At 33.3% G+C, this 16,134-nt stretch overlaps 2 protein-coding genes across 2 annotated transcripts; one reads left to right on the top strand and one right to left on the bottom strand.

The window, feature by feature from the left end:
* The first annotated feature begins 11,670 nt into the window (after positions 1-11,670).
* LOC107926380 (ribulose-phosphate 3-epimerase, cytoplasmic isoform) lies at positions 11,671-14,426 on the top strand. The gene is made up of 8 exons (XM_016857225.2): positions 11,671-11,974; positions 12,084-12,088; positions 12,831-12,893; positions 12,991-13,097; positions 13,169-13,266; positions 13,386-13,478; positions 13,567-13,608; positions 14,142-14,426. The coding sequence occupies exons 1-8, from the start codon at positions 11,858-11,860 to the stop codon at positions 14,295-14,297; spliced, it is 681 nt and encodes a 226-aa protein (XP_016712714.2). The 5' UTR covers positions 11,671-11,857; the 3' UTR covers positions 14,298-14,426.
* A 645-nt stretch (positions 14,427-15,071) lies between these two features.
* On the bottom strand, positions 15,072-16,018 carry LOC107926493 (putative calcium-binding protein CML23). The gene has a single exon (XM_016857354.2). It carries the CDS (start codon positions 15,991-15,993, stop codon positions 15,454-15,456), a length of 540 nt encoding a protein of 179 aa, XP_016712843.2. The 5' UTR covers positions 15,994-16,018; the 3' UTR covers positions 15,072-15,453.
* Between the last annotated feature and the right edge of the window lie 116 nt (positions 16,019-16,134).

The following is a 16,134-nucleotide window of genomic DNA, read 5'->3' as shown; positions in this document are numbered from 1 at the left end:
AGGAGGTTTAAGCAAAATTAAGCAGAAATGCTGTCGAAATTTTTTTAAAAAAACTTAGTAATACCTCATACTCTGTTCCGAGCCAGAATACGAGTAAGGGGTGTTACACGCAATACCATATCTATAAGGAAACAGAAAAAAAACGACACCGAGTAAGCTTCAATTGAGCTTAATAAGTTCATATTTAAAAAAGATGACATAAAATACCTTATAATCATAGTTTAAATAACAAACAATATTAACTAACATTAACCCTGTCATCACAACCATTCAATAGGTGACATGAGTCATATAACCATTCAAGCTATATAAGACCATTCAATACCAAGTCACGATTTAATATCAGTAAACCTAAACATATAACAAGTAACTTATCAAGGCATTATTACCAAGTATCAAATACAGTTCACTATGTCATTTAACCTTCAAGATTCAACCCGATGAACTATATGAACAGATACAGATACGTGATTATCCACCTAAAACATGCCAGAATGCTCAATCGAGCCAATCCAACCAAGAATACGCCTGGGCACCAAGTGCTAAGCCCGTAGGCTTTACATCCTCCCCTAGAAACATGTCAAGATCACTGTAAATATAACTTGGTAATCTGCAACAAAAGTTGGATTCAGGTATATTCAGTGTATAATATCATGTCATTTATCATCATCTCATCACATCACATATCAATCCCTTACAACGCACAAAATAACCTATTGGCATGCCAATTGTATCCTATCTTATGTTCATCCGGGCTCGATACATATATCAATATAACAATTTCCATTTCAATCCATTTTTCTCACCTTGTATCAATTGTAACATTCAAATTTGCATTCAACATCCACAATATACAGGATTCAATAAAATGTTATCAAAATAAATAAGACAATACCGTATGAACTTACCAGGGCCAAACAACAAAGATAGCAGCATTAGGGACTAATGTATAATTTTCTCTTTTCCTCGATTCTACTTATTTTTTTATCTATACAGTAATTTATTTCCAATTATCAGCCCCAATTACCTTTTAACAATCAATTTGATGTATATGTGATAACACTCTAGAATAACATATTTTTATGTATTAATTATGTATAATACTGCTAATTTGAGCTATTTATGATCTTTTATCTCATAGGGACTAAATTTGAGGCAAAAGCAAAATTAAGGGCCAAAAGTGAGAATTTAGAGATAAAATGGGCCAATGTGCAACACAAGAAAAAGTTGGTGCCAAAAGTGCAAGCATGGAGGACACAGGGGTTGAAATGCAAAAAGAAGAGATTTTATTTTATTTATCTTTATTTATCTTCAATTAAATGTATTTATCTTTTGGGAATTTCAGTATGATTAGACTATCTCCCCTAGCACTATAAATAGGGGGTGAAGTGACTCAAAATAGATCGATATTTTTTTTTAAATACTCTCTCCCCAAAAGTCTAGGCTTTTGTTCTTCTCATATTTCCTTTTAATAAAATCTCCATTTTTATTATATATATTTTCTTTTTCTACCACAACCATGAGCCACTAAACCCATCTAGCCGAAAGTTGTAAATATTTCCCAAAAAGGGTTCAAGAGGCTTAAAGTCCGTACTTAGCCTCCTCACTGAGTATTCATCGTTTCTCCGCACTACGGGGCTAATGCTTCCGTCCATGTCCCATAAGAAGTAAGCTTTTCAACGTATGCAAAGGCGGCCGCTTTGTATGTTTTGGGAAGGTTGCACAGTCAGTTCATTAGCTTATTGCGTCAGAGGTTAGCGAGCCCAAGAGACAAAATGGCGTGGGATTCGCCATTGAGAAGCGTTGATTTAGCATAAGACGATCCCACAAAAGCGATTGTTGGCTAGAGTCAAGTTCCACCAAATCGTAAGTCTAAATCCTTGGAGCTGGTGGTCGTAGGCGTCTTTTTCCACTATAACTGGCTTATTCAGCTTGAGAAGGATCATCTAAAAGCCGAGGATTGAACCCAAGGCGGAACGAGACAACTGGAGGCTAGAATCTCCCATAAGAATTTTCTTTCTCTTAACTCTATTTTTAATTTCTCGAATTTTCGATTCAATATTCTTAATTCTGTTTTTATTTTATTTTTCGTTTCCAGATCCAAACCTTTAATTCTATTTTTTTTCAGGACCGCAGGTTTTCTTGGGCAAGATTTGCTTGAGATTTCACAAAACAAGACATTGTGCAAATCCAGTCCCTAAGGATTTGACCCTACTTCCCTTTTACTATTATTTTTCATTATTTATTAGGGATAGGATATTTTTGGTGCTTTCAACGACCGCATCAATATGAATTCTTATTAATTATTTTCAAAATTTCCCTAAAGTTTTGCATTTTGTTTAATTTAGTCCCTAAAACCGAAACAAGCTTATTTTTCACAATTAAGCCCTAAACCATAGTGTCAAATTTAACATCATCTCTATAAAACCCTCAAATATTGAAAATTTACAAGAAATCCATGCCATATTTAACATATTATCATTTTAGTCCCTAAACTCAAAACTATTCAAAATCACTTTACAAAATAGTCTTATTTTATCATCAAGCTTCAAACTCAAGCATTAACATCTAAAATGATTCAAAAACATCAATGATAAGTTTCCAAAACTTTAACAATATTTTTAAATTATCACTGGGCTAGTTAGACTAAGCTACAACGATCTCAAAAATATAAAATTTATGAAAAACCGATAATTGTAGGACTTACACGCAATGGTCAAATGTCAAGCTTGAAGAAAAGCTATGGCTTCCTTATGTTTTTTATGGTTTCGGTTTGGGGAAGAAAGAAATGAAGAAGATGAAAACTTTTTTATTATTTTAATCGTAACATATACTTTTATTAATTATAAAATTAACTTAAAATATCACTTATGGCAAGCACTAACCGTCCTATTAAACAAATATGGCTAAATTGTCATTTAAAACCATTTAATCATGTTTTTATGCTCATTTAACCCATAAAATTAATAGCTATTAAGTTTTTCATTTTTTATGATTTAGTCTTTTTTTAATTAATTAATCAAACGTCAAAATTACTAGACCAAATTTCAATGTGACACTATAATGACCTCGTAAATATTAAATAAATAATATTTATAGACTCTCACATTGAAATTATGGTCCTAAAACCATTGTTTCCAACACCACTAAAAACAGGTTGTTATAGAAAATATATAAAAACATTATTATTACACATCTTGACAATATACCTTACTACGTCACTCGACACTTATTAGTTATCCCTTAATTTAGGAATAAATATAAAAAATATACATAAATTTTGGTTTAATGTGCAATTTGATACATGAATTTTAATTCTATGCAATTTTATACATAAAATTTTGATTTTATCATATTCTCACAAATTATTAACATAATTATTGATATAACATTATTTTATGTTTATATATTGTGTTAGCTCAAATTATCAAACCTAAATTGCCAAAAGGGGGTGAATTGGCTTTTTAAAGAATTTGTGGATGCTAGAGAATAAGGATAGAAAAATTGAACACAAAAATTGAGAGTGGTTTGGCCCCAATTGCCTACTCCACTACCTTAGCTTTCCATTACTAAGGATTTTACCAAATTCACTAATTTGACAACATTTGAATACAATGTTTAACCTTACAAACTCCCTTAAGGTTTCTATCCAAACCTTAAGACACAAACCCTCTTAAAGAGATGCAACTAAGCAAAAAAAGAAATAACCCTTACAAGATCAAGGTGTTTGCCAATTAAGCACAACTACAAAGAAGAGCACTTGAGTTGATAGAAATATAATGAAGCTCACAAGTGTATGTAAGAAAAGTGTTGAGAATTGTAAGCACAAGGTTGTTTTTTATTGATCTTTAAGTTTGATAATATCTCTTGTTATTGTAGGACCTTTGGAAGCTAGTATTTATATCCTCTAATTAATTTCCAACCATTGTGGTTGTTGGAGAAATGAATAGAGTCGTTGGGGATGAAATAATCGGTGCATTTAATTCACCTACAACTACAAGTATTGATACTTGCTAACAAGGTATTGATATTTTTTACATTTAATGCAAAATTCAGTGACTGTTGGAGCTAAAGATATCAATACCAATGGACTTTTATCGATACCGTATAAAAAGTATCAATATTGGATTGATACTTAGCTGAACTGATTGAGAAACAAAACGTCAATTTGGCATCAATTTTTGAAGGGGTGTCGATATTTTGGAAAATATGGATGCTTGGCCAAAAAGTATTGATACTTTTTGGCCTGGAGCTATACTCACTTGTTTTAAAAACAATTTAACTTTGATTGAAAAATTCTAACTTGATTGAAACTATTTTAATTTGATTTAAAGGTTGATTCAAAAGTTTTCTAAGAGTTTTTTCTAAGAGTTCAAAGTAATAGGTTCAAAATTTTATCTCTTAGACTTCATTTGAAATATCATTTTGGCAATTTTGTTCAACTTTAACTTCTGTTCGAAAACATTTTAATTTGTTGTATTAAAACATATTATCAAATAAAGCTTAATATAACATATTGTATGCATAAATAATTATATTTATCTAATAAAAATAAAATGATGTATTTAATTCATTAAATGTGCATGATTGAATCAAAATTAAAGTTTCATGTATACATTTAACTAAAATCAAAGTATCATTTGTATAATTGCATCAAATTAAAGTTCATGTATCAAATTGCACATTAAACCAAAGTTCATGTATAATTTTGATATTTTTTTGGTAAAGGTATAATTTTGAGATTTATCCTCTTTAACTTATTATTAAAAGGCATTATGATAAATTTAGCCTTCAATGTTTGCATTTTCTATCAATTTGGCCCTGATACTTTTTATGAGCTAAATTTGACCCTTAACTTTAAAAAAAAGAGTCAAATTACTTTTTTAGCAGAAATGACGACTAAAACACTAATTTCTAACATTGTTGGCGTGACAACTCACATGACAATCTATACGCAAATCGTGCTAACTTAACATTATTTGTGTTATATGTCATGTTAACAAATAATTCAAAAATTATAAAAATTAAAAATTAAAAAATCAAATTAAAATTAAAAATTAAAAAGTTCATAAAAATTTTAAAAAATTTATCATGGATTACATGTAAATGGTCATGCAAGCTGTCGTGTTTAAAAATTTAACATTTTAATTAATATTTTCCTTAAAAAAATCATTTTAACTTTTTTTTTTCAAAAAGTTGATAGACAAATTTGACTCTTCCTTAAAGGTTGAGAGCCAATTTAGCTAAAAAAAAAGAAGAATAAAAGTTAAATCAACAAAATATATAAATATTAAGAATTAAAATTGACATTATACCTTACTAAAACTATATTATAAGTTTTTTTAATCCATACTAAAAATTATCTACCATAAAAAAGTTAACATCTAGTTACAAATTCATTTTTTTTTATTTTAAAATATAATAACGTTGAACAAATATTTAATATTTATGTTTAAATATTTTATTGAGTTGGTATCATTCCCAATCAGATTATCAACTTAATTACGAAATTATATAAATATTATTTTTAAATAATAATTAATATTATTATGTATTTATGATGAGATTTTTATATTATCTTTAAATAAAGAAATTACAAACCCAAGAATAAAAAGGTTTTAAAATTTTATTTTTTAACTTACATTGTAGTTACAAAGTAAATATGTGTGGTTATTTAGAAAAAGTCTGCTACCCTAGCACGTCTCTGTCTGCTTCTCTGGCAAGTATATTGGTTTTCTTAAGTTTTTCTTGTTTCGGCGGCTATTTGCTCCATAGACTTGAAGAGTTTTCTTTATCTGGGTTTTCTTGTCATGCGTCCATGGAATTAGAATTGGTGGTTTATCCTTGATGAAGAAGAAGAAGAAATCCTGCAAGCACAAGGTGATACATATTCGGTAAGCGATGAAGAAATTCTTAGTCTGGTTGGATGTTTTCTTACAGCCAGCATCATCCATTACCCAGCAATGAAAAGCACCATGGCTAATTTATGGCATCCGATCAGGGGTGTTCAAATTAGAGATCTGGGGAAAAAAGGTATTTATTTAAATTTTTTCATATTATAGATATAGAAAGAGTTATTCAAGGGGCTCCTTGGACATTCAATAATCATCTGCTGATTTTGCACAAGTTGCAAAGGGGAAGATCCACTAAGAGTTCCATTAATCTCATCATCGTTCTAGGTACAAGTTCATGATGTGCCCATGGGGTTTTATTCTAATAATTTAGCTATGCAATTAGGGAATTTTATTAGAATTTTCCAAGAATATGATGGCTCTAGTTTGGGGAAATAAAATATGAATTTTATGCGAATAAGAGTTCAACTTGATATTTGGCGCCCTCTCAAAAGGAAAAAATAGGTTATGTTTAAGAACGAGTGTTCTTATGTTAGATTTAAGTACGAAAGACTGACTCTCTTTTGCTTTTATTGTGGCCGTCTAGGCCACAATGGCTCTTTTTGTGAAGCAAAGATGGAGGCAGGGGTTGAAGTTGATGCGATGGGCTGGGATTTGTCTTTGCATGCACAGTCAAGAAGAGCCCAAGTAATGAGTAGTGTCTGGTTAAGGGAGGAAGGAGGATCTAGAAGAAGAATGAGTAGAAGGGGTGAATTCAGGGGAAATAGTGTATGGGGAAGTGTAGAAAAATTTGAGGGAATTGTTGATCCTATTTTAGGATTTAACCTGGAAGGTAAAAGGCTCCCCTCACGACTAGAAAGGGTTAGAACTTTAATTGATAATAGTCAAATGGCTATGGATCATGATTTGGAGAATGAGGTGGTTATAGGGGAAGAGGGGAAAAAGAGAGTGAGAAAGGATATTGAAGAAAAGAGTGATATGGAAGGGAGAAACAAGAGATTCCCTGAAATCAACCATTTGTTATCGGCGGCTGCCAAGAGGCAAGCCGACCGGTCGCAATAAAAATCTTAAGTTGGAACATCCGAGGTTTAGGGAATCCTCAGACAGTTCGTCGGCTTCGGCATTCGCTGAAGTTATACTATCCCCAAGTGATCTTCTTAATGGAGACAAAAATAAACAAAAAATGGATTGAAAAAATTTGAAGAAGTTGTGGTTTTCAGTTTGGGATTGATGTTGATTCGATTGGATCTAGAGGAGAACTTAGTCTAGCATGGCGAGGGAATGTTAGTATAGTTCTACAAAGCTTTTCAAACAGCCATATTAATGTGATTATTGGGGAATGAGGAGATGGAGAAAAATGGAGATTTACAGGTTTCTATGGTTCTCCTTACTCATATGATAGGGATGAATCATGGAACCTATTACGACAATTACAAAATCAGGGGGATTACCTATGGCTGGTTTATGGGGATTTTAATGAAATCTTATATGGTTTTAAGAAGAAAGGTGAAATGCTTAGAGAGGAAATAAGGATAGAAGCTTTTTGCAAGGTTTTAGAAGATTGCAGTCTGGAGGATTTGGGTTATTCATGTAAGTGGTTCACGTGGGAGATGGGCAATTTGCCAGACACAAATATCCAAGAAAGATTAGACAGAGGAGTGGCAACGGAACAATGGAGTGCTTTATTCCCAAATTCTTTAATTCAGCACCTCCCACATTCATTTTCCGACCATTGTCCACTTCTTATTGATACGGATTACAGAGTTAAAAGGACTGCAGAAAAGAATTTCAAGTTTGAAGTGTGGTAGGTTTTGGAAGAGACATTCTTTGATGAAACTAAACGTATTTGGGAAAACTCCACAGGAGAATTTGTGCACAAGCTGGAAAACTTAAAAAGAGGTTTAGAGAGGTGGGGAGTCCTGATCCAACAGAATAGAATGATGAAAATAGAGGTTTTAACTTCAAAACTGGCAATGTTACTTGAATTTGATAGAAGTGATGAGAACCTGGCGGAGATTATTGACACAAAAATCCATCTGAACTTTGAGATTGAAAAGGAGAAAAGCTATTGGGAGCAAAGGGCCCGAATTAACTGGTTGAAACTTGGAGACAGAAATACAGCTTTCTTTCACAAACAAGCGTCACAAAGAAGGAAGTAAAATAGAATCCACAGGCTTCAGTTTGAAGATGGAAGGGAGATAGAGGAGTGTAAGGAGATTGAGGAAATTGATATCGTATTTTCTAAAGTTGTTTTCAACAGGAGGGCAAAATAGCTTTGAAAAAATTTTGACAGGAATTGAAAGGTGCGTCTCATTAAACTGAAGGCAAGGTACACGAAGAAGGAGATACGAGAAGCTCTTTCAGAAATGGGACCTATAAAAGCACCAGGAGAGGATGGTTTCTTAGCCTTATTTTATCAAAAATGTTGGTCAATTATTGGAGATGACGTCTCCAATTTTTATCTCTAAAGATTAAATGAAGGTATGGAATTACATTCAATTAATACAACAAATATTGTACTTATCCCAAAAACCTAGAATCCCTCAAGCATTACTCAATTTAGACCTATTAGTTTATGTAATGTGATTTACAAACTGATTGCTAAAGTCATTGCGAATAGACTTCGGGGGGTGATTCATAAATGTATTGATTTAGCACACAGTGCTTTTGTTTCAAGAAGGCTGATTTCTGATAATGTGCTACTTGCTTATGAAATCTACACACCTTAAAACTCAAGAGGTTAGGGAAAAAAAGGATTTATAGCTGTCAAACTGGACATGAGTAAGGCATATGATAGTGTTGAATGAGGTTTTGTGGAAGGGATGATGAAAAAAATGGGTTTTGATCCAGGATGGGTTGATTTTGTTTTGAATTGTGTCTCTTCGGTCTCATACTCTATGATTTTTAATGGAAACATTGGACAAACGTTTCTTCCATCTAGAGGTCTTAGACAAGGGGATCCTCTAAGCCCGTTTTTAAAGGACTCTCAAGTCTAATGAGGCTAGCAAAAGGAGATAACATTCTTAAAGGTGTTAAAGCAAGTCAAAGGGGGCCAGCTATCTCTCATTTACTCTTTGCAGATGATTGTATCTTATTTGCAGAAGCTACTGAAAGGGGAGCACATTTATTAAAACAGATACTACAAGAATATGAGTCGAGCTCCGGGCAATGTGTGAATTTTGAAAAATCGACTATTTTCTTCAGTACAAATACAAAAGAGAGTGAAAGGGGTGTTATTTCACAGATCCTTGGAGTCAGAAGAGCAAATAATTTAGAGCAATATCTAGGGCTTCCTAGTATGGTGGGGAAAAGAAAGAGATTATATTTTTAAAATTTGAAGGACAGACTCAAGCAAAAATTTGACAACTGGAGTATTAGGTATCTCTCCCAAGGAGGAAAGGAAGTGTTTATTAAAGCAGTTCTCCAAGCTATCCCAACTTACTCGATGGCTTGTTTTCTATTCCCTAAGACTCTTTGTACAGATCTAGATAAAATAGTAGCCAATTTCTGGTGGCAAAAGAGACATAATAAAAAGCATCCATTGGTGTGCTTGGAAGGATTTATGTTTATTAAAAGAAGATGGTGGCCTCGGTTTTCGCAATTTTGCGAAGTTTAATGTTGCGTTATTAGCGAAGCAGGGATGACGTCTTATTAATTATCCGAATTCATTATTGGCCCGCGTTTTGAAAGTAAAATATTTTCCTAATTCAAATTTTGACAAAGCTCGGTTGGGGAATTTACCTTCATTAACCTGGAAAAGTATATGGGCTGCGAGAGGGCTTCTTGAAAAAGGACGTTGCTGGAGGGTGGGGAGAGGCGATCAAATTTCCATTTGGGCTGATTTGTGGATACCAGGGAACGAAGCAGACAGAATACAGATTCAAGAAGTTAATGAAAATATTAAATTAGTCTCGGATTTAATTGAGCCAAATAGTAGGAGTTGGAAAACAGAGCTGGTAAGAGATACCTTCCAACCGGATGTAGCGGAGAAAATTTTACAGATCCCACTTGCAGAGACAGCATAAAAAGATCTTCAAGTATGGAGAGGAGAACCGCCAGGGGAGTTCTCTGTGAGGAGTGCCTATAAACTATTACATGAGTCTAACCGGGATCCTAATGGTTTATTGTTACATACCGAGACAAAAAATTTCTACAGCAAATTATGGAAATTACATATCCCCTCAAAGATTCAAATGACAATATAGAGGATTTCTTGGAATTTTATCCCATCCTTTATCAACCTCAAAATAAAGAGGGTCGTGATGAATACTCAATGTCCCAGATGCAGTGGTGATAAAGAAAATAGCTGCCATATTTTTCAACAATGTCCTACATCGATCGAAGTTCGGAATCAGTTAAATCTTTCATGGATACTGAATCAGAATAATGATAATATGTGGGGATGGCTTACCTGGGTCTTTGCTCAAGGGAATGATGAGCAGCTTCGACTTTTCTACTGTAACCTCTGGTTCATCTGGTTCAGCTGAAACCAACTCGTATATGAAATAAGAAACACGTCAGGAACTGAAATCACAAGGAAAATTAGAGACTATATTACAGAACTTGCAGCAACAAAAGAGGGAAAACTTACTCTTCATTCTTCTGACAATATTCAACAGGTACCCAAAAGGGGAAGGGCCATAGTTCATTTTGATGCAGTCTTCGATCATCAGGGTTTCAGATCAACTTCGGGGCTAATAGTATGGAACGAGGAAGGGGAAATTCTTGCAACACAAGTAGTTATTCACTCCAACATTGCAAATCCATTCACTGCAGAGGCCTATGCAGGATTACAGGTAATAAAACTAGGGATTGAGTTGGGAGTCAACAAAATAGAAGTTATGGGAGACTCGAAAACTGTCATCAAGAAATGTCAAAGCTCTAATACGGATAAATCGGTCATTGGAGCAATAATCAGAGATATTCAAAACCAAATAAACAGATTCCAGGAGATTGAGTTTACTTTTGTCCCAAAAGCAAAAAATATCTACGCTCATACTATAGCAACGGAGGCTCTTAGAAGAAGAGAAAGTTTTTACTTGGAGAAGAGAGCCCCAAAAATGGTTCAGAGTGCGTTAGGAAACCTCTGGCCAAAACCTCCAGATTGAAGAAAGTGAAGAGTTTTCTGCAATAGAAGGTAGTAGAGACATTAAATTGGAAATCTGCCATCATTATGGTTGGACGGTTGAATTGAAAAGACGAGATCAGTGGTATCCAGCTATTTAGATTTGACTGGTATAGGATAGGATTAATTTTATTTTTTTAAATCTAGTTTAATTTAAACGAGGTGGGCTAGTTAGGCCCGATTTGCTTTCTGTTTCAAGTCTTTTCTTGTAGTGGCCCTCAACCCAATTTTCTTATGTTTTCTTTATTATATGAAATAAATCCAGTCAAATTATTCAAAAAAAAAAGTGTGGTTATTTTAAAAAAAAGTAAAGATATTTGGTTAAAACATTTCATAAGTCTTTGTACTCTTCATAAATTCAGAATCTAGCCCGTATACTTTTTAGATTTTAAAATTCAGATTCAATTGTTAGCACTCTTAAAATTATTTTGTTAAATTCAGGCTCATTACAACACCATTTTTGTAGTTACATTGCTACCAAGTGAGTAAATTTTTTAGTTCAAATGTCACACCAAAAAATTTAATAGTGTTAACAACTGAATTGAATTTTGAAATCTTTTCGGAACTAAATTCCTAAAAATAAAAGTATATAAACTAAATTATAAATTTATGAAAAGTATAGGGATGTATGGCATATTTTAACCAATCTGTTTCGCTTTCTAATAAAAATTTGAGGAGCGAAGGTAGTAGGTAAGCACGCCAACAACTTTGAAGAGAAACACGGCGCCGTTTAAGCCATTAGACGAATCTACCTAAGTCCTCAACTACAACGAACTTACAGTTCCACCATAGCCAGCGGTCCACCTTCTCTTCATAAAACCGTACCCAAAAAAAAAAAAACACACACACACACAGAGGGAAATCGGGTCGGATCCCAAAGATGGGTGTAACACCAAAAATCGCTCCATCCATGCTTTCATCGGATTTTGCTAACTTAGCATCAGAGGCAAAGCGCATGCTTGACTTCGGAGCTGATTGGCTTCACATGGATATCATGGTAAAAAAAACTTCCTTAATTTGCCTTTTTTGTTTAATGGATTCTGAAGGCAAACAAATAGATTTTCAAAAATCTAACCCTTTTTTGGTTTCTGGGTGTTGTTCTGCAGGATGGGTATGTTTCATTAAAGCTCTCTCCTTTTAGGATTTTGGTTCTTCTCTTTCTCATTCTCCTCAACGTTTTATTTTGTTATTTTTGTGACTTCTTTTAATGAATCGTTGGCTGCTATGCAGAATTTTTTATGAATTTTGTACTTAGGCTGAAGATATGTTTTATATGTTAGGAACTTGAGGTACTAATACTATATATATAATTGATAGCTTGGAAAATTATCAGAAACATTTGGGAAGTAAAAGTATCATGAAAGCCCTTTACGAGGAGTTCATTTTGCACCCCTTTACTAAAAAACAAGAAGCAAATTAGTCTTTCTACATTAGATCAAAGAGCAAATTAGTCTTTTCTGTTAGAATTTTTATACATTTCTATTGTTAAAAACTGGTATGGCTAGCAGAATAGTCAGATCATTGTGAAGTATAGGGATCAGGTTTTTACCAATAGAAATGGACAAAATTTTTAACAGAACGACCAATTTTGATCTAATATACAGGGACTAGTTTGCCCATTTTTTGAGTAGAGGGGAAAAACGCAATTCAACTCTTAGTATTACGGTCTCCATGGTACTTTTACCATATGTTGTTATATTAGCTTTTGAAATTTTTGCAATGTGTCAATTAATCATGTTTTCAGCTTTGTTCTTTATAATTTGCTATGGTTATTTGGATTTGCCTAGTCCTTTTTGTTTATCTTATTGAGTACTTGTAGATGATTACTTGTTGATTGTTATGTTTTTATACAGGCACTTCGTTCCGAACCTAACCATTGGTGCTCCGGTCATTGAAAGTTTAAGAAAGCACACAAAGTAAACTGTCTTTATGCCCCTTGCACTTTTTTAGCTTTTTAATATCACCAAGTTTACAACTCTAAATAGATCAAGGATCCTTCTGGTTTTTGTACAGGGCATATTTGGATTGCCACCTTCTGGTCACTAATCCGATTGATTACGTTGAACCTTTGGGTAAAGCTGGTGCATCCGGTTTCACTTTTCATGTTGAGGTATCCAAAGGTGGGTTCTGATCCGGCCTTCTGTTTTTCATTTTCATTTTACTTCCTGCCATCTTATATCGACTTTTGCAGAAAACTGGCAAGAACTTATCCAAAAAATTAAGTTGAAAGGCATGAGGCCTGGTGTGGCGTTAAAGCCTGGAACACCGATTGAGGAGGTTTATCCTCTGGTATGAATTCCTTACTTTTCTTTGATAGCTTTCGGACCTTTTGTTTTAGCCGGTTCTCGGAATTGAATGGATGATCACTATTATATGGTCTTTCTCTCGGGTGGGTGATTATCTATTAGATCAACAGCGAACATCCCGTGGAAATGGTTCTTGTGATGACTGTGGAACCTGGATTTGGTGGACAAAAGTTCATGCCAGAAATGATGGAAAAGGTTTCAAATCATTTCTCAATTCTCATTGTTCAAGTTAATATCATATATAGAGATTTTATTTGAATGACATTCTTTACTTGTGTTGAAGGTACGCATGCTAAGGAACAAGTATCCATCTCTCGATATAGAGGTAACTAACGTTTTTACCTTCGTAATCTTCTATAACATTTTCATCACTTGGATTTGGCAATAACTCTTCTTTTTCGTTAATGTACCCTTGTCCGATACATATATAGACATATGGTAAAAGAATCATGGAGGCCCCTATATTAAGATTGCATTTTGCCCCATTTACTCAAAAAATGAGCAAATCAGTCCCTACACGTTAGATTAAAGAGCAAATTTGTTTTTTTCTGTTAAAAATTTCATCTATTTGTACTATTAAAAAATTGATGTGGCTAACGGAATAACCAGATAGTTCACATGTACCTTATCTAACGAATAGTGACTAGTTATTACCCATTTTTTTAGTAGACGCGGCAAAGTGCAATCCGGTTTCTAGTATCAGGGCCTCCTTGGTACTTTTACCATGGACATAGGTAAGGAGATACAATAGAATCCTCCAAATACATGGATAAAACCCATATCTGACACTTAAAGAGGAGTCCGAGTAACATAGCTGAAGTGACCTACCGTTGAAGCTTGTCTGGCTTTGTTTTGCAGGTCGATGGCGGATTAGGGCCTTCAACTATTGATGTGGCTGCATCAGCCGGAGCAAATTGCATAGTGGCAGGGAGTTCAGTATTTGGAGCTCCAGAGCCAGCTGCAGCTATATCCCTTATGAGAAAGAGTGTTTTGGAAAATCAGGAGAAATGTTAAAAAACATTGCAAGATAATGCATTTGTTGGGGGGCGGTTCATGACAATATCTGTGTACAATAGATTGGTCTCACTTGATAAGTTTTGAAATTCAATAAAATGATACAGATATATGAAAATTTGATAACCATATATTGGATATGTATCTGAAATTTGAGAAGTGATTGTATAAAACTGTGATTCTATTTTATTCTTATCCTTTTTCAATGATTTTTCCAATAGAAAAGAGATAAAATGACGTGGAATTACAATTTTATACAATCTTTTCTCATAATATTTACTCAAATCTGCATGATATAGGGCTGTGGTTAAATTATGCTATTAATTTCTTAGTAAGTTGAGGATTTAGTTATTGTATTATAATTTGATAATTTTAGTTTTTTTTCTTTTTCAAATTTTCAAATTTCAATTTTTGTTAAACATTAGCTATTAAATTTGTGAAGTTAAATTATGTTTCTAAAATCATATGTCACTTTTTTTTAGTTTAGTTAAAGATCTAATAATTATTGGTTGAGTCATGATTGAAACACACTGGTTACTAATAGTAGAATTTGACCTAACAAATTTAATCATTACCATTGGAGTCAAGACAGATTAAATATACAATTTATGCATGATATAAAGACTAATAACAAAATTTAACTATATGTGGTTACATGTCTTAGTTGTTTCTCCTAATTTTTTTTACAAACATTAGTTTCTTATTTTTTTAGAGATGTTCAAGTTAACTTCTAATGTGAGATCTTATTATTTTGGATTCACGTGGAATCTTTTTAAAATCACAATTAATTAGATGTGATCTCATGGTATCCTTTTGGAATCAACTGCCATGGTTAATGGATAAAAATAAGAAGACTGTAATCGTTCGATCAAATCACGTCATAAACTAAGAAATTGTGTTAGTAATCTGGAGCCTGTTAAATTGATTATCGAATATTTCTTTTGCGTTGAAACTGGTTGAATTGGATAATAAGTAAACTCATGTTTCTCAATATAAATCTTACGAGACATGATTACCAGTGAATTTTTTTTTTTTAAGATCCCACTAAAATAAAATCTTAAAATAGATGGTAACATGTTAGAATAAAAATATATTAGGATAGACAGTAAGAAAAAAAAATCTACATCCATATTGTTACATATATATATATGTAATATCACAACATCATGAGTCTAAATTCATCAAAATCAAGAACGCCATCACCATTAAGATCAAAATGAGCAATCATCAATTTACAATCTTGTAAACTCCAAGAGGATTCACCTAATCTAGCAAGCATCTTCTTCAAACCCAGTGGCGTAATAATCCCACACCCTTCCATCTCATACATCTTGAAAGCCTCTTTTAAATCATTCATTTTATCATCGTCTTCAACATCTTCCACTAACCTAATCAAATCTTCCAACCCCAACACTCCATCTCCATCTCCATCTCCATCTCTATCCAAACCCTCCACCACCGCCATCTCCACCTCCACAAGCGGCACTTCCCACCCTATTGCCTTCACGCACTGATGAAGCTCCGCCGCCGATATCTTCCCATCTCCGTTTTTATCAATGTCGTTAAATACCCTCTCGTATAGATTCATGGCTTTTGTTATAGCTTCAAGTTCACTCAATATACACAAAACGACAACCAAAAATTTGGACTTTTCTTTATCCAAAGGTGAATTGGAAAGTGAATGGTAATGAAGCATAAAAAATGGGTTTAAGATAAGGATTAAAGTGAGAGCCCATGCATGCAACTCCTTTGAGTTATCTCTATACATTAATTTAGTTATTTTAAGTCGTGGAGTATAGTACTTAAAATAATTCAATTAGAAAATACAGACTAATTT

Source organism: Gossypium hirsutum, chromosome D07 (assembly GCF_007990345.1).
Source record: "Gossypium hirsutum isolate 1008001.06 chromosome D07, Gossypium_hirsutum_v2.1, whole genome shotgun sequence".
NCBI lineage: Eukaryota > Viridiplantae > Streptophyta > Magnoliopsida > Malvales > Malvaceae > Gossypium > Gossypium hirsutum.
This window is presented reverse-complemented; position numbering and strand designations above follow the sequence as displayed.

What these genes read in the sequence shown, in the direction of transcription:
- LOC107926380 (XM_016857225.2), top strand. Translation starts at nt 11,858, where the DNA reads ATGGGTGTAACACCAAAAATCGCTCCATCCATGCTTTCATCGGATTTT. An exon ending in TCATGTTGAGGTATCCAAAG is followed by an intron (nt 13,098 to 13,168) that starts GTGGGTTCTGAT and finishes CGACTTTTGCAG; the next exon opens with AAAACTGGCAAGAACTTATC. An exon ending in TGCCAGAAATGATGGAAAAG is followed by an intron (nt 13,479 to 13,566) that starts GTTTCAAATCAT and finishes CTTGTGTTGAAG; the next exon opens with GTACGCATGCTAAGGAACAA.
- LOC107926493 (XM_016857354.2), bottom strand. Translation starts at nt 15,993, where the DNA reads ATGCTTCATTACCATTCACTTTCCAATTCACCTTTGGATAAAGAAAAG.